General features: G+C 40.6%; 1 protein-coding gene across 9 annotated transcripts in view; it reads left to right on the forward strand.

The window, feature by feature from the left end:
- Positions 1-18,388, forward strand: part of ncor1 (nuclear receptor corepressor 1) — a 67,793-nt gene that overhangs the window by 15,955 nt on the left and 33,450 nt on the right. For 5 of the 9 annotated variants that reach the window (XM_037749163.1, XM_037749165.1, XM_037749168.1 and 2 more), the window contains 8 exons: positions 1,307-1,479; positions 2,976-3,066; positions 3,347-3,525; positions 3,689-3,743; positions 4,170-4,277; positions 12,381-12,488; positions 15,728-15,858; positions 17,287-17,582. In XM_037749163.1, the coding sequence (XP_037605091.1) occupies positions 1,307-1,479; positions 2,976-3,066; positions 3,347-3,525; positions 3,689-3,743; positions 4,170-4,277; positions 12,381-12,488; positions 15,728-15,858; positions 17,287-17,582 (1,141 nt within the window). Of the gene's footprint in view, positions 1-1,306; positions 1,480-2,975; positions 3,067-3,346; positions 3,526-3,688; positions 3,744-4,169; positions 4,278-8,780; positions 9,082-12,380; positions 12,489-15,727; positions 15,859-17,286; positions 17,583-18,388 lie in introns of those variants that run through there. The other 4 variants (XM_037749164.1, XM_037749166.1, XM_037749167.1 and 1 more) reach the window with 4 other exon arrangements.

Consider the following 18,388-nt stretch of genomic DNA (forward strand, 5'->3'; position numbering starts at 1 on the left):
CTATGGTCACCATAGTGTGTTAGCATGCTGACATTGGCTAATTAGCACTAAAAACAAAGTCGTTAGTTTTGCAGGCTTTAGGTATTCAAAGTATTGGACAATGGACCTGATGAGGAAAGTTAAGGTAATCACCAAAGTTAGTATAATTCATCCAGGGGCAACATTTCACTCAAACCACCAACCAAGTGAGTAGGCTATATTCTCTGGGGACCATGAATGTCTACAAAGGGCTCATAACAATCAAGTTGTTGAGATATTTCAGTCTCAGCCAAAATGGTGTACTGACCGATCGTCATTGCCATCCCTTGAGCCATGCTGTTAACGTGGCTAGCGCATTGATGTATTTACAATACAGGAAATGCCTTGGTTTCCCCTCGTTTGTTGAAAAGTATTGTGCGGGCCAAGAAGTGCTTTTATATGTTCACGTATAATAATAATAATATATATTGTCTCATCATAGAACAGTTCTGAGGAATACGCTAGCCAGACGCCTGACTCTCTGTCTTCCTTATCAGTAACCAGTGATTTTAAATATTTCTAAATCACCCCATGTTGAAACCTTTGGCTCTTTTTTTGTATTGCAATGGCTCAGCGAGTCCCACCGTTTACTGCCTGCTCCCTCTCAGGGTCGGACAGACCACTTTTGGACTCTGAACAATAGCAGAGTGCACATGGCCTCGTGCCAAGAGGAAGGTGAATTGTTTGTCCCTCGCTGTGGAGAGTGGAAACGAGGCTGTATTGTCCTCCCAGTACAGGAATCTTTCCATATCTTCACTAAACACTTTAACTCTCCTTTGACTTTAGTTTTTGTTACAGTAAAAGTGCTAATTATAGCAGTAAAGACCAGAATGTTTTGCCCTTTCTCCAGTAGAATTATAATTTGCCAGACCATTTGTAAAGAGTATGTGCTGATTGAAAAGTAAGCTTCTGTAACAACATTGCAAAAGAGCAGAAATTCCTGAACAGCATGTACTCTCTCAACTCTTCTGCTCCCACTTCAAGTTTCTGCAGCTCGTCTGTGGTTGTGTTTATAATTGTTTTCTAAATAGCCTTTATTTAAAGTATCCCATATTTAGGTAACATTATAGGAACAGGAGATCTCAATACCCTTTCAATCCGTATTACAGTCAGTGGATTTTATTTGGGAATACAGAAATACCAGCTCCCTCATGGTATCTAACATATGTTCCTTGTGGATCTTCTGGCTCATTGCATTGGCAAGAAGTAATTTTGGCTCTTACTGTAGTTATGGACGCCCACTCCAGTCCTGACTCCTGACCTAACGTTTTCCATGCTGCGCACACAGGAACAGAAGATCTGCCAGCGCTACGACCAGCTGATGGAAGCGTGGGAGAAGAAGGTGGAGCGGGTGGAGAACAACCCCAGACGCAAAGCCAAGGATAGCAGAACGCGGGAGTACTATGAGAGGCAATTCCCTGAGATCCGCAAGCAGAGAGAGCAGCAGGAGCGCTTCCAGAGGTAACAGCCTTTACCTGTGACTGGTCAACATCGTGACATTATGCATCTGAAAAATGTATCTGATTAATTTTCTGTCCATCAGTTAATCGAGCAACTCTAATACAGACACATAATTGGCTGGTGGAAGGAGAACTTTATTTCACCTATCTATTTTTAAGGTTTTATTCCACCACTGATTCTGTTTAATACTGCTAACAGAGTTGTTTTGTCTGCCTGGGAGTAGACGCTCAGATAGGACAAAATGGAGGCCTAAAATGGAATATGAACTTTTGCTTTTATTTCATACAGCAGTGGCCCTTTTTAGATTGTGCACATCACCTCAAATTGCGCAGCACAGGACTGAAGTAAACACATTTAGTTTAAAACAGTGAATGTGGGGACGTGGTCAAAGATGGAGGCACTGAGAGTGAAATCATATTCACTCTAGCAATCTTTTGATGCATCGATGATGCTGACGAGACGTGTAGCCACACCCAGACATTAAAATTGTCTCCTCCATTCTTAAGAGATGCGTGTTCAGCTATCACCTACATAGAGGACACTAGGTGGTGTGTGGTGGCCTACTTTGGGCAGAGACACTGGCTGTCTGGGTGCCTCTGGGAAGGGTGGGAGACGGGGTCAGGGTCCAGCGTCTGGTTGTTCCTGCCGCTGACGCTTTTGTGCTTTCATTGAAATCTCCAAGTAAAGAGTTGGCACTGTTTATGCAGACTGCCAGACCGTGAAGGAGGGAGCAAGCTGGTCAGAGACTCTTTTATTCATTAATGATGGGTACAACGATTCTGTTCGTTAACAACAGAGCTTTGAAAGTTCCAAAAACGTTCTCCTGTCGCTCTTATTATAGAGGACCTATTATGCTTATTTTCAGGTGCATACTCGTAATTTGGGTTTCTACTAGAAACTACTACATGTTTACATGCTTTAATGTTCAAAGTTTTCACCCTCTGTCTGAAACGCTCTGTTTGAGCTCCTGCCACCTTCTCTCCCGAAAAGCCCAGTCTGCTTTGATTGGTCAACCGAACCAAACTCTTCGGACTCCGCTTGAACTACTTTGCTTGAGGGTATGCCAAACTAGCCGCTGGGCAAGTATTATGTAAATGTGTTACTTGGTGACATCACCACGTTACAGAAGAAAAGGCAGGACTTCAAGCGAGGTGTTTCCGGCAGTTCCCCAGCAGTGTTTCTGTGGGGGAGAGTGACTCTCTTTGGCGTGGACTTTGGGCTTTGTAACTTTGCAGACCTTTTACATGCACAAAAAACTATATAACACAGTAAAGGAAAGGGAAAAAGCACAAAAGCATAATAGGTCCTCTTTAACAATTTGACTCTGGTTTTGGTTGGAAAACTGTGAATAAGTAATGGATGCTTGGAAATGTTATTTTCTTTGAAAAGAATGGAACACAACTGTTATTGTCTTTGCCCAGCATACAAATTTAATGTGACATTTGAAATACAATTGTAACATTTGTAACGCATTTATCCCCTTTTTTTTCCCGCAGGGTTGGACAAAGAGGAACAGGCCTTTCTGCAACAATTGCGAGAAGCGAGCATGAGATTTCTGAAATCATAGATGGCCTTTCTGAGCAGGAGGTTGGTATTATCTGGAGTGCCTTTTAAATATATTGCAGTGTAGATGTGAAACCAATTACCTAGATGACAGCAGCCTAAATGTAAGTATCACAGTTTGTGTTTTGAAGAGGGAGAGATCTGTGTAGTGTTTCACTTACTGCATCATCTTGAATACATTTAATCTACATAAGTCACAAAGGCAGGGAGCAGATTTCCATAAGAATGAAGATGGTTTTCTGAACAAGTGACACTGTTCTCTGTTGGAGTAACTGTGGCCACTTCCCCTGTCCATGTCCCACAGAACAATGAGAAACAGATGAGACAACTGTCAGTCATCCCTCCCATGATGTACGACACCGAGCAGAGGCGAGTGAAGTTCATTAACATGAACGGCCTGATGGACGACCCGATGAAGGTGTACAAAGCCCGGCAGTTCATGAATGTTTGGACCGAACACGAAAAGGAGATCTTTAAGGAGAAGTGAGTTGTTTTGGTTTTGGTAGCGGCACAAGAAGTTTGCGCCACAGTTTGTTCCAGTAGGTCTGAAATGCAGCTACGGTTTATAGACCTTAATGATACCTTAGGCTTGGACTGATATATTTTTGGCTTCGGCACACGAGTAACGACTGGCATCTCTTTCCAGGTTTGTCCAACACCCCAAGAACTTTGGCCTGATTGCCTCTTATCTGGAGAGAAAGGTAAACCACTGCTCATGTGCCCATTTTTGGATTATGTAGCAGGATATTATTGATATTGTTTGGGGGGACCATTAAAGACAAACTCTCCTAAAGTCAGAAATTGGGATTTATGACTTTAAAGCTCTAAAAATATACTTAACATTTCAATGTTGTAATTGAGTCCTACAGGCTGTAATGAAGCTTTTAGTAGTGACTATTTAAGCATTTATTTTAAGACCCGTTAGAACTGCTTATTCTGGTGAAGTGTTTTTTCTTTTTTGTAAAATTAACATAAATATGATTAACTCTGTGTAATAATCCTTCACTCATTGGTCGCACACATATCAACTACATCTTGATGAACTTTGCCAGGACTAAAAAAACAAGTAAATGTTTGAATATGTTGCCTCCAGTTTCAGTTTTACATGTTGCCATTTCTCGTTCCAGTGTGTTGCTGATTGTGTCCTTTATTACTACTTGACCAAGAAGAACCACAACTACAAGACGCTGGTGAGGCGAAACTATGGAAGACGAAGAGGAAGGAACCAGGTAAATGTGAGACATCTATCAATTATCTTTTTACAGTTTGTTCCTTCTGTGGTTGACAAGATGCTGGCCATTTACTCTTTATGCTCGGAGAAATAAATGAGAATCAGAAATACTTTTATTGATCCCTGGGGGGGGAAATAGGACGCTAAAGTTGCTCTTATAAATAAGCATGAAAAATTATAAGAAAAATAGGAATAAAGGAGTATGTAAGATGAAGACGTTGAAGTTCAAATTAAGTTTAAATCTAGAAGAGCAATACTTCAACTTTAACATCTTAGATCTGACCAAACTTTTTAGAGAAACCAATGTATTTAGGGGGAATTTGCAACTCTGTCAGTTAACTATGGGTGTGATGGTTTCACATGCTGCATTGCAGCATTGGGTTTGTCTGACTTTTGCCACACCTGTTTCTATTCTGTTTCATGTGACCGATATACGTCGAGCACATATATCACGCCACACCTCGTAAAGATTTGCCCCCTACATTGCTGCGGGGCAGAGTGAGTGAAACAAGAAGCAGACACTCCCCACCTTTTCTTGAATTATAAACTGGCTGCAGTTTGACTTGCTTGTTTTGTCAGTTCACCTAAAGATCCATCAGCATTATCTGTAAAAGATAGAATATGTATACTTCACCAAATACTACGAGTGGGAATCACCATAGCCCCCACGATACGATATTATCATGATACTTATGAATCTTAGGCGATTTTAAACATTTTGTAATATGCTGAGTATTGCGATAAGATATATTGGTATTTATTACCTTTTTTCAACTGCAAATTATGCAGATTGTCAACATCTGTTTTATCTAATAATAAGATACAGTTTTTACTTAGATCATCTCAGAGTTTTCATTCACATATCTTGAGATACCCCTTTTGAAAATGCAGTTTTTCCTCGCCAAAATTTAGCGTAAATTTAGAGAGTTATTTAGCGTTCTTCCCGACGAGCTAACATGACATTGATTCCTTCGGTATTCTAGTTTCATATGATACCAGTATCTTCACTTAAGCTTCAAAACTAAGCCTACTACCTCTCAAAGACAGAATAGAGGTTAATAGTTTATATAATAAAAGATCAATACATGACGTCCGTGTATCGACACAATAATGCCACGCTAAATATTGTGATACTATGCTGTATGGATTTTTGTTCGCCCCCTCCCCTACCAAATACAGTCAAATATAGATTAATCTCAACATTTAATTATATAAAAATAAGTTTGCACATTCTGGAAAATGTGTTCAGGAAACTGACGCTGTCACTCGCAGTACATTCTCATTTGGCAGAGTTTTGAGTCTGATGAAAGTTGAACCAAGTCTTCCGATGTACAGTGAGATGTCCTGAAATGTTCACACTGTATCAGGATAAACTAGCAGGAAAGCTGATGATTTTCTCCACCTAGAAAATAATTGCACTCTGAGGCTTTAAAGGGAGACGCTCCAGTTTGTTTCTGTGCTTGATACCATGACAAATAAATCTTTATGGAGCCACATGCAGCAGAGAAAGCAAAAGGATCAAGCAAAGCATGTCTTTATTTTCTCCATCGAGAAAATGATCAGCAGATTGATCGTTAACGAATAGCCCTGCAGCCCTGTTTCAAATCCATTAATAACGCACACACGTAATGATGGTATACTGTGTTTAGCTCCTATAGACACAGATTCAAAACACACAGAGACAAAAGGTCAGGCTATGGCAAATGTAACATCAGATAGGGAAGGGCGCCTGGTTAGCTCAGTCGGTAGAGTGAGCACCCATGTAACAGGCCTCAGTCCTGACCGCGTTGGTCCGGGTTTGAATCCGGCCTGTGGCCCTTTCCGTATCCACTCTCTCTCTCTCTCCCCCCTTTCCAAGACTCTATCCACCGTCAATAAAAATGGTAAAAATGCCCCCAAAAAATAACTTAAAAAAAAAAAAAAAGAACATAGGGAAACTTAGGACAAATTAAGTATGTGCATTTCTATAATATATAATGTAGAAGAAGCTAGGTTAGTTTTAAGACCATCTGTTTGATCCTATTGCTATCTCTCCTGCATGTGGCTCCATAAAGATTTATTTGTCACAGTATCAAGTATAGAGACAAACAGGAGCAGCCTGCTCCTTTAAAGCCTCTGTGAAATTACTGTCAAACTATGGAGATATGTTGTTGTACACAGATTGTTGTTTAGGGCTTTATATAATAATCGCCTCACACCCAAATCCAGTAAAAAAAAGATGCTTCATCTCACAACCCCTGGTGTGTTGGCTGACATCAAATATTGATCTCACTCATTCTGTTGGGTGTTTCCTCTTTGCTGGGCTTTTCCCTACTTCACTGATGCTCTAGTCCTTGTACAGGACATTCTGTCTCTGTGTTGAGTACATGCGCTGTGTAACACAGTTACAGAATGGGAGGAGGTGGAGGTCGCAAGAGTTCATGATTACATCTTGAACACAAAAGCTGTGTTTCCACTGCATGGTAGGGCTTTCCTCGGCTCAACCCACGTTTGGTACCATGTCCCTTACTCTATGCCATGTTTCCACTGCAGATAGTAACCCCTCAGTGTAGGCGGGATTCTCAGCTGATCGCCATAGCGACGCCACGTGCAACTGTCGTAACAGATGATCTGTACAATTGTACAGCGTAGTAGTGTACAAAGCGTAGTTTTGAGAGCTGCCATTTTTTTTCAAATCTGGGTTGAGTGAATTAAAAATTGGGGTCTATTGACAGCAGCTTGGCTATTCTGCAGTGTGTGGTGCTACATGGAGTGGTTCTGTTGGTACCATCCACAACTTTTGCTAATAGAAATGCGAAAATAACCATTCTAATGTGTAATGACATAAACTGAAATGGAGTGCTTGGTGGAAATGTGCCAAAAGATGGTTACTTTGCTAAGTGACTTGTATAATTTCTTCATGTGTGGTTCACCTCAGCCATATTTAGCCTTTTAGTTGTTGTACCATTCATAGCACTCTATGTCCCAGAATGTCCTCTCTCAGCTGCTGGTGGATCCATACTAAGTAATTGTGGGAAAATGTCATTCTGTATTGGCAGCTTGTGACAGCTCATGATAGCTAACTGAAGAAAACACTATCTCTGAGTATTTTGGAGCACACTGTCATTTCATATGCTTACAGTGTTATAACATACATACTCAACCAGGATGGCATTAAACAAGTTGACGTTGTTGTTGTTGTTCATTCATGCAGAGTTTGAAAAGCAGCCTGGGCTTTGTTCTTGGAAGTTATACATCATCAGGCACTTGATCTCAGTGACGTTTACATGCACAGAATATTCTGTTTTTTGCCCTCATACGAAAAACACCATATACCTACTAAGCTGTTTACATGGCTAATGAAAATTAACATTCCTGTTTACATGCAGCCGTGTATACTCCGATCCTCCATCTTCTTGAAATGGTTTACGTTGCAATATTTGCGCATATCCAAAAACCTGTTGATATCCAAGTCTTTCATAATGTTTAAAAGTAGGTATGTCTCTCCTTCTTTTCTTTTTGGCATGCATCTCTGCAAACTGTCGGCTAGTTGGTTTGTGTACAAAACACAGAGCTGGCTCTAAACAGGCGAGAGGCCGTGTGTTGCAAACTGCCATAAAAACCCCAGTTGAGATGCATATTCCGACTGCGCTGTATACATGTCCAAGAATGCTCCTAAAAATTCTCCATCAGGAATAAGGCCTAATTAAGAATATCCAAACGGCATATGCTGTTTACATGACCCATATCAAATTTGGAATATTGTCATATTCAGAATAATAGTGGATTATTAGTGTGCATGTAAACATAGTCACTGAGATAATCAGAAAAGGGATTGTTGGTCAAACACTTTTTTGAAGAGTCAGACTTTTGAGGTTGTCGATGTTCACACAAGATCCAGCTCAGCATCTGTAGTGCTCTGCTTAACATGGATGTCATGGTCATTAAATGTGGTTCCTACAATATTGTTTTTACACAAATGTTGTACGGTTAGAGCACATACAAACATAGTTTTCATGGGTTGTCACTTTATTGTAAAAGTGGGTGTAAGATGGTCATCGTCTTGAGATTCAGGTCAGTTGCCTTAGTGCTTTTTCCTAAACCATCTTGTGGTTGTTGAGAATGTCGTGAATACACAGTTTGTTTTTTCTCTTTGCCCTAATACACATCAGGATGTTGTGGAGCTACTGGTGTGACTTAACAAATGCAGTTCGAGTGAGTCATTAGAGAGGGAAGGAAGAGGACCGAGTGAGCAAAAGCAAGAGCAGTGGAATGTAGGGCGAGTGAGTGAAACTGAGAGAGAAAAAAACCCCTGAGCGAGACCGAGTCAGCGCTGGCAGCTTATCCGCTGAGTGTGTGTGCTATTGTGTTTTTTTTCTCGTTTTCCATTTCCTCTTTCTTCTGTTCTGTTGAGAGAGAGAGAGACGGAGAGAGAGCGAGTCACCCCTCTCTGAAACAGCTGAGTTGGTACAGCCCAGCCATCTGACAGGCCCAAAAACTCACTCTGCTGCTGTGAGTGCCAATCAAAGAGGAGTGCTCGGCAGGGATTACCTTGAGTGACCCTGCATAGATTAGTGCGTGCATGTGAGATGGACAATTCTTTGGGCGGCTTAAGCGGCCTGATGACACGCTTTCCCGGAATATGTGCGGCGGTGCCGTGGCCCGGCAGCCCTTCTAAGGAGCTCTGCTATGGTGCTGTCCTGCCCCTCTACTGCTACCGTTACAACCGCTATGGAAGTACTGGAGGGTAAACTCACATTTACAACACCAGTAAGCTGTGGCTCACAGCAGAGCAAAGGGGGTTGTGTGACCAGCAAATGAGCTTGCAGGTATGTCACTAGCTTTACAGTGTTTGCTTTTTAGTTGCCGCACACTTGTTCTGTATTTTCTTAGTTTTTTTCTGTCGTGTTTTCTGTTGCTCTGTTGCTCTGTTGCTCGGGCAGCTCGCTCCTTAGCCTACATATTTACTTGAGGCTCGTAGGCTGTCAAACTCAGCTATTTTAGGCTGGTTTTTCTAGGACACGTGCAGACATGGTTTTTAATTTAAGTGTCAAGCCAAAACTATGTGGAATGCATGTGTATTTATGCTATGGGGTAGGGACTGTTCAGAGGAGAAAATGTAGGAATTTGTTTTTAATGTCATATTTTATAGTGCAGAGTGTATTAGAGGTTAGACACGCTGGCAGCTTTATAACATTCCTTGAGCAAATGTGCGTCAAACATGAGGTATATGTCCCCCGTGTCAGCTGATCTTAATAACTGCACATCTGATCTAAATTAATATTCAGCCTCGGCTTGTGAACACACAAAACCCCCCCCAGTAAAACTCACATTACACAGGAAACATACACATGCTACACCCCCCACTGTGTCTGCTACCACTTCATTGGTTATTTTTAAAAGTTGCACCTTGACTACCTGGTCTTCTCGCTCATATTGCTCTGCCAAAAAAACACAGGATCTATATATCTCTGTCAGTTAGCCTAGCAGCTTCATCCATTAAAAAAAAGTTTTCCCTTGTGCAGCTTTAGTGTTATTGGTCTGTTTATATGCAGGCCCATTTAGGACAAGCTGCAGTTCAGTGTGGCATTTTGATGATCTTGAATGTAATTGACATCGAATGTTTATTATTGTGTAATATTCATCTGCTTGAGAAGAGGTGCAGTCACTAAGTGATTATGTTGTTTAACTTGATGCTGTAACTTCACCTTCATTAGTTTGTTAGGCAGTTCACACAAAGCGTAAAGTTGCAGTAATGTGGTAGTTGTCTAACTGGTCTTGGAACACTGGTTCACCAGGACGCCCTTTAATCATATTTTTTTAGAGAAGTGGCTATTATCAGTTATCCGAACTGTCAATGTTTACAAATTGACTTATTATTAAATCAAACACACTGATGAGCTCTAAAACAGACATCATTTACATCCACGGCAATAAACCAATATATTTAAAAATATATTTTCTTATCTGTTAATCAGCTGTGTCACGAGAACCAAATAGAAATGTAAAACAAAGACTGCGGAGGAGGCCTGGGCAGGAATTACAGCTTCCTTTGCAATGATGCAAAAAAATCCAGTTTAATTTCTACACAGATCCCTTAAATTTGATCTGATGTACAAATAAACCTGCGCTACAGGCCATCTTTTGTTGTTTAACTTGCTAACACATACATCAGAAGAGCAAATGTCAGGTAGATGTTTATGGTAAAATGTCAGAATGAAAGATAAACAGAACATCAGCATTTATTAAAAATAGTGTGATAAATGTGCAGTTGTCAGTGCAACATTTTAGTAGTTTTACTCAATGTAACTGTGGTAGTGTTTTGAAAATTAAAGGTGGTAAAATTTTTCAAATATGAAGATGTTACTGAGATAATTTTCCTGTTCTGGTAGGCAAAGTAAAGCTTATAGAATAGAGTAGATGGATATCTTCTCTAGGAAACGCAATGTAGCCATCTCCTGGATTGTTTTGAATATTATTCATATTATGGTCAGTATACTGTATATAGCATCACATATACAAGGAGGGCAACATATGTATTACTCTTTGCATATTTCTGTCCTTGTCTGTTGGGGTCCAAAAGGGCAAAAAATGTTCCTTGAGAGCTCCTTTCTCATTTGCCTGGCAGTAAAGTTTGTCAAGTAGATTTCATTGGTTTGTAGCACTGACGATGAATAGTTTTTCCCTTACAGAGCTCCCAGTAACCAGGGTAACTGTGGCCAATGCTTGGTATTTTTTACCTTTCATTTTGACAGTAAATTGTTGGGATGATCGCTCGGGAATTCAATCCGCTGGATTATGCATTTTATCCAAAATGAATGCAAGCTATATACCATGCTACCGTTAGATATATTTGTTTACATTTATTTCCTGTTCTTTTCCTTCCTTTACTAGAATGTTTCAAGAGACATTATTTCTGAGTAATTGTGTCAGATGATGATGGCAATATCTGTAGTGAATTGCAATGATAGAGGTAATGCATAGTAATAATTTAGTAGATTTTTCATTTCCTATTCCCTCAGTGAAATAGCTTGAAGCAAGAGTGTGAGATTCCTCTGGTGGCCTAAGTTCTGCGGGAGGAAAGGGAAGATTGACTTGTGGCTCTGTCATTTCCTAAATCAAACAGCACTTGTGAATCAGCAAAAGAGGGGAGAAATTAAAACTCTCAAAATATTCAAGCCAGGTCAGGAAAGAGCTTCATTTAAAAACACAGAAGAACCACAGAACCACAGGGCCTCATTGACTTTTGGGGAACATCTATGTAGAGGCTCTTTTACGCAGTGTGGGAGAAGAGGCAGGAATGCCACGGCTCTCTGGCCACCTCCAAAGCAAACACGAGCGCTCCCTGACCCAACCAGAACAGCATCTCACTGAAGGACATGTATGGGGAGGATAACTGATCTAAAACAGACTGGTCTGCTTTGCAAAAAAAAAAATCTCTGAAATTGTCGAGTGCCAAAAACATGCTTTGCAGGCAGGAAATGAGTCAAGCGTTTAAGTCCTGATCCAAGTTTGACATGGTCCTCTCTGCATACATCAACCTGCAATCTGAGTTCTGAATCTGCAGGGCTTCCCCTAAAGAATTTAACAGTGCTGCTGCATCATCATACTGTAGAACCATCATACCACGTGTTACTATGAATACTCCTATGCAATTTTAGCATGCGGATGCGATATTCTAAATATGGGTTAACACACTTTTGAAATACTGTAAAAAGCACCATCCAGAGGTGTGGACTCGAGTCACATGACTTACACTTGAGTCACAAATTTGATGACTTTAGACTCGACTTGGACTCTAACACCAATGACTTCACATGAACTTGAGCCTTTTGACTTGAAAATACTTAATACCTTCCCCCAAGCGCAAAGATTAAAAAGTTTGTGCTCGAAGACAATCGCCGAAGATGGGTTTATTTACTTTTTGAGAGATCTTTTATTTGTTTGTTTGAGAAGAGGATGTACTCACGGGGGAAAAAAACTGAACTGAACAAACTGAATTTCTATCTTTTGTTGTTTATTGCTGAATCCCTAAAAATTGGTGTTTTTTTTGTTGAACTCTGGACTCTTTATTTTTGATGAATATTATTGTGACTTGCATTTGATTATCTTACACTTAATTCCCCAGATCCACTCTGTTCGCACCAATCCAACAGTATCCAATCAAGATGCAGGACAAAACCATGAAGAACTAGCATGGCACTCGGAGAGCGCAGACCTCCGGCAAGGTTCCCGAGTACGAATGCTCCCCCTCTCTGTGCAGCTTGCGCTATCATCCACGTGTATTTTTGTTTATGTTGAGATCAGCTGTACGTAGCGGAGCATCGTAAAACACTTCATTCAAACTGGACAGAAACAAAATAAAACTCACCTAAACCGTCGTCGTTACTCTTTCCAACAATCACCAAGTGTGCTTTGGTCGAACTCAACTGTAATTTCACAGAGTTTCATGTGAAAAAAATGCCGAATCTACAGGTTTTCCCCCCTCCGACCCCTCGCTCTCTCTCTGTCTCTCTCTCTGAAGGAAAGAGGCGGGGTCATGCGTCATCAGTGCATCATAAGTGACACTGCGGATGTGTTATACCCAGATGTCTTAATGTTCTGGCCGATCGGAGTCTTTAAAAAATTCCTAAAGCCAGATCATCTAATGAATCTAATGGATTGTTCATTGTGCGACACTCCACCCCTCCAAAAAGTTTCATTCAAATCCATCGAAGACTTTTGTAGTAATCCTGCTAACAGACAAACCAACAAACCAACGCCGGTGAAAACATAACCTCCTTCATAGGCCTTCGGCTTTGGTGGAGGTAACTAACGTTACGTTACTGAGCGCCAATTGGCACCAGTTACTGCTAAAATGACGTTATGAACAAACTAATTACGTTTGGTGAGGAGTGCATTATGACTCGTTTAGGACTCAGAATTCAAAGTTTAGAACTAGGGACTTGCCTATCTTGACTTGGGACTTGAAAGCAAAGACTTGAGACTTACTTGTGACTTGCAAAGCAATGACTTGGTCCCACCTCTGGCACCATCATATCTAGAATTTCAGATCTGCATCAAAAAGTAAATGCAAAAGCAGCTTGTTAGCAAAGGCCTGACAAATAGAGTTAACAGCAATGAAGGAAAGGCTGTGTGCTGAGCAGTATGTGTGGGGTAAACCTGAGGTAGCATCACATGCAGTTTTCTTTCTAATACTATTAACTTGATTTTGCTAGTCATGTAGCTCCTCTCCTAGAAGGCAAAAAATCTGATTATTAGCTGTCTTTGGTTAGAGCTGGCTAGAACAGCCACTAATTCAAACTGCTGTTGCTTACTGCCTGTTTTTGTGGAGTTCTCAAGCACTTTATCAGCTGTTTTAAATGTCAGGCAGACTCCTCGTGTGCAGAAGCACGTTGTAAAATAGACGGCGGCCATTGCCCTGTTTTTTTTTTTAGTTGTACCCCCGTCTTCCCACTCTTTGCCTCAGTCCATATCTTTTTGCCTTTACCATTGAGTGAAGCACATTCCTTGGCCCCATCTGGTACCAGCATGGGATGTTTGGCTTGGCATAGCCAGACTTGTTCCAGCACAGCGCTTTCATGGAACAGGCAGGAGGAAGCATTCTGTGGTTACCGCGCCAGCACTGATGATAAAGAATGTTGCTCTGTCCTCAATCACTCTGTTGGACCTGTTTTTAAAATTCACTTTTGAATGATGTTTTCACTCGGCTCTTGTAGGCATTATTCATCTGAACTTCAACCTCTACCATTTTTTTTTTCATTTAGAATATTAAGATGATCCTCTTTTCTACCACTGCTCTTTTCTACTACTTGCAGCGTGGCATAACAGTCATAATGAGTGTCATGGTCAAACCCTTTTCTCTCTTTGAGGGATTTACTGATATAAATCAGACATGAGAACTGGCCACACTCACGATTTCTTCCCACCCCCAGCATTTCTACCTGGCATTATTATTGACGCTGCTGTCGCAAAGACAACTGGATCGCTTTCCGACAAATTTAGCGACTTATTCAGACCATCATGGAAAAAGTAAGAAATATATTAAATTATAATTCATTCTCAATGCTGTTCAGAGTAATTGCAGTCCACGACTCTTCTGTCAAGATCATGGAGTCTCTCTCTCTCCTCTTGCACAGTGCGCAGACGGCCTCTCCCTCGCTGAAACCGACACAACCACTTACGCAAATAGATGCTCGCTGTCGTCACCAATATGCAAACGAGCGCATGATGTCATCTGGCGACTTTTAGCAACTTTTGGAAGTAGTTCTTCTAGCTACTTTCATTGGAAAAGAGTTGGCGACACTGCACAGGACACACACTGCCCTTTTATTTTCCACAGTTACTTCGGTTGTTCCAACGCCCACTGTTTCTGCTCCTGGGGGATACTTGCATTGATGGTCTTTTGTGACTGGAGATAGCTACCAGGGAACCCCTGTTTTGTCTGCATGATGAGAATGTGCGCAATGGTTGATGCGCTTACTTTGTGCCTTAAATTTATCTTTCATTTTCCCTTTAGATAGCAGACAGGAGTGAAAGCAAGGCTTATAGGAAGGGAACCAATCTAAATGCAGATGGTGTCATTATCATATAGCCGTTACATTGTGCAATAAACACTTACTTGATAATGACAAGTTATAGCAAAAAAACGTGTCTATTGCCACTTCAATTTTTTTATTAAAGCAGACTGATCAGTGAACAATATCTGCAATGTTTGCAGTTGTTTGTGTCATATATGTTTCTGCAGATGCTGGACAATGTGGAGATTATCAAAATATGACATAGCCTTTAACCTATCTGCATGCAGAATGTACGACTAGACGTTTCATCTTGCAACTTTAGTCTTTAGTTTTACATTTGTTGTATTACATTGATATTATATTAGTTTTGGGGAAATCATTCAGCTTGAAAGCAGTAAGTCCTTTAACCAGATGCGATTTACCTCACTTGGTCTGAAAGAGAATATTTAAGCATACTATTCAATCAGGCCCGTCTTCTGTTGTACTTTTGTAATTTGTTATGGTCCTCTGGGCTCACAGGGCCAATGCAGCCACTGCTATACCATTTGAAGATGTCTATTGCTTAATAGCATGCAGGAAGTGTGTAAATGAGGGGTGTAGTATAGGGCAAGGTTATGATAAAGCAGGTATAAAGCTTCTACAGAAGTATGTGGTATATCCTCTATCATAGTATGGCAGTATCAGACTCTTGGAAGATGCATACACAGGATATTGGCCTTTTAGAAGAAATAAATGCTTGTGATTGTTTGAATGACCTTTTTAAATGTATTTCAGGGTAGTTTTTTTTACATCTGAATCAAAGCATTGATATCACTAAGGACTGAAAAGTATTCTCTGCTTCGTATTTACTTCTCTCAACCTAAAAATCACTTTTTACTAATCTACACATTGACATTTTTTATTTTTGTTTCAAGGAGAAACAACTAAATATTTCCCCCTTATGTTTTGTCTCCAGCAAATAACACGTCCCTCACAAGAAGACAAGTCAGACGAGAAAACCGAAGAGGACAAATCTGAGAAAACCGAGAAAAAAGAGGACGAGGAAAAGAAGGACGAGGAAGAGAAAGATGAAAAGGAGGAGCCTAGGTGAGTTGTAAATAGTTGTTTGTCCTGGTGTCACTGTAGTCCATAAGGCCCTGCAGTTAAAGCTCCTTTTGTTAATAGGTAAATGTATTCCATTATATTTAAGTGCTTTCAGTTAATTATTGCCATTATTATGTGTAGCTTGATATCTTTTAATGCTCTTATTTAAAAGATGTGCTGGTATTTGAAAGTCAAATTGCCAGACATTCACCCTTGGTACTCCAACAACCCTGTACAGTTACTGTTGTGTATATCAACGATATTCTCCCAACCTATAGGGGTTGGACAGAGGAGCGCATTTTCCAAGGACCCCTCATAATCCTAATGCCGATTAAAGCATAATGCTTACCACCATTTGTACTCTTATGCCAGTGGAACTATTGGTATTCTAAAACTTTTCAGCCTAGATACTTCAGACCTGTTTCATAGTGATAAACAGAAACACATTTCAATTGATATCATGTTAAATTCACTTACTTTTAAAGAAGAGGTCATTTTAATCAAATTGCATTTGGACTCAACTTGACAGCATTTATACTTTTCAAGTAATTGATCTTAATAGCTTTTAGATCTTAACAGTAGCAACAAGACTGGCATAGTCCTAATAAATCCAGATGTTTAAACAATTTACCATTCTAAAGCTGACTTTCAAAAAGTGCTTCAACTTAAAAATAATTAACTTATTGCTGTGTGTCACAATCATATCAGAATTTCCAAAGCTAACGTGTGTGGGAGTAATGGACACAATATGCTTGTTTTATTGGTGCAAATGGTCCCCATCTGTAGAAATGCACTTTTTAATGATACAGCACAATGTTGTAATATATAGCAAATTATTTTGCAGACCCCCTGACAGATTGCAAAGGACCCCTGAGGGTCCCCGGACCCCTCTTTGAGAAGCACTGCTGTAAACAATAGACATGACTGTAACTTGTGCTGTTTAAGCAGTCCCTCCTGGACCTAACCTGTTGACACTGAATAGGAATGAACACAAGAGGGAAGAATTCACAAAGCTTGCTCACATTCAGCTGTAATGGCGCAGGAGGTGACTTTTATCATATCGTAAGATTCGATTACTCTTATTGAGTTACACATAATCATGTGATAAACAGATCATAAAATAATTAATGGGAAGTGATGGGAAGATTTCACATCCCTGGGCCGTTGGTGGAGTGATGCGTGTTCATGACTTGGCGGAGGAAAGCAGTGTCTGTTTTGGCGTGTGGCTAACACACGAGACAACTTGCTAACTTGTTAACAAGTCTGTGTGGCTCGAGTGTTGACAATTTCAAATATGCTTTTCTCGTGTTTTCAGTCATGGAGATAAAGAGCAGATTACTAAAAGGGCCCGTTATTGCTGAGTCAAAAGGGAATAGCTATTTGCTGTACCAACAGTCTCTTAAGCTGTGTTTTCTCTCTCCAAAACCACAGGGACATTGGCAAGGACAAAGACAAGTGTGACGGTGGGGAGGACGAGGACGGAAAGGAGCAAAACACGCCGCGTGGCAGGAAGACTGCCAACAGCCAGGGCCGCCGTAAGGGAAGGATCACCACACGCTCCATGGCCAATGAGGCTGCGTCTGTGGCGGCTGAGGAGGCGCCTCCCCCTCTCCCTGAGCCTGCCATGCCAGAGCCTCAGCAGCTCCCGAAGCCTGATTCAATGCAGAAGTCCATGAAGGAGCCTGCAAAACCCCAGACTCCAGTAGCCTCCATCGATGCTAATAAAGGTGAATCCTCTTGGGGATGCTCTCTGGAGGTTGTTTTTACAACACAGCTACACATTTACTGACACAGAATTGAGAGAAAAAAAATACAACCATCAATGTTTCATCACAAAATATGTGAAGAAAAGAATGCAGTAATGCTGTTATTATATTTCTTGGCTAGCTAGTTCACTGAACTTTACACGTTGTTTAGCTGGCTGTGTCACTTCTTGAATTTATTTGCAAGTCACATTTTGATGGAGTCTCTCAGTCTGCACTCAGTTTATAATCCTTTTGTACTTACAAAGATTCCACATGTGAATCATTTAAAATTCAGTTGTTTCTTATTTAGAATTGGTGGATTTTAACATTGGCCGTTTATTGAGGTTACGCAACGTGCCAAAAAGCGTGCAGTGATTTTTGCCATCAACTTTAACAATTACCGTCACAGTGTCCACATTCTCTGGCATCCCATTTAGCTTCTTAAATGTCACAGTAGGCTGAAATATACTTTCATTTTTCTCTTGTGAATAATCGTGTGCTGTCACTAGCTGTGTTTCCACTCACATATTTTTATGCACATTTTTAAGTATTGTGTGGAAATGGCAAAACTTTCGATAAAAGTTCCTCAATTGCAAAATCAAAAAAGGTTTTAAGCTCGCTTGAGGTGGTTTCTGCCTTTTGTCGAAAAAGAGTTGATGCACTAAATGGTTTATGGAAACGCCTTTGCCGAATAAGTTCCGACATAGTGAACATTTTACTCACATGACTGATGAGCTGTTTCCACTGTCGGCGTCTTCACGGATATTCCCATAACGTGCTTGTCTTCG

This window comes from Sebastes umbrosus, chromosome 17 (assembly GCF_015220745.1).
Source record: "Sebastes umbrosus isolate fSebUmb1 chromosome 17, fSebUmb1.pri, whole genome shotgun sequence".
In the NCBI taxonomy this organism is placed as follows: domain Eukaryota; kingdom Metazoa; phylum Chordata; class Actinopteri; order Perciformes; family Sebastidae; genus Sebastes; species Sebastes umbrosus.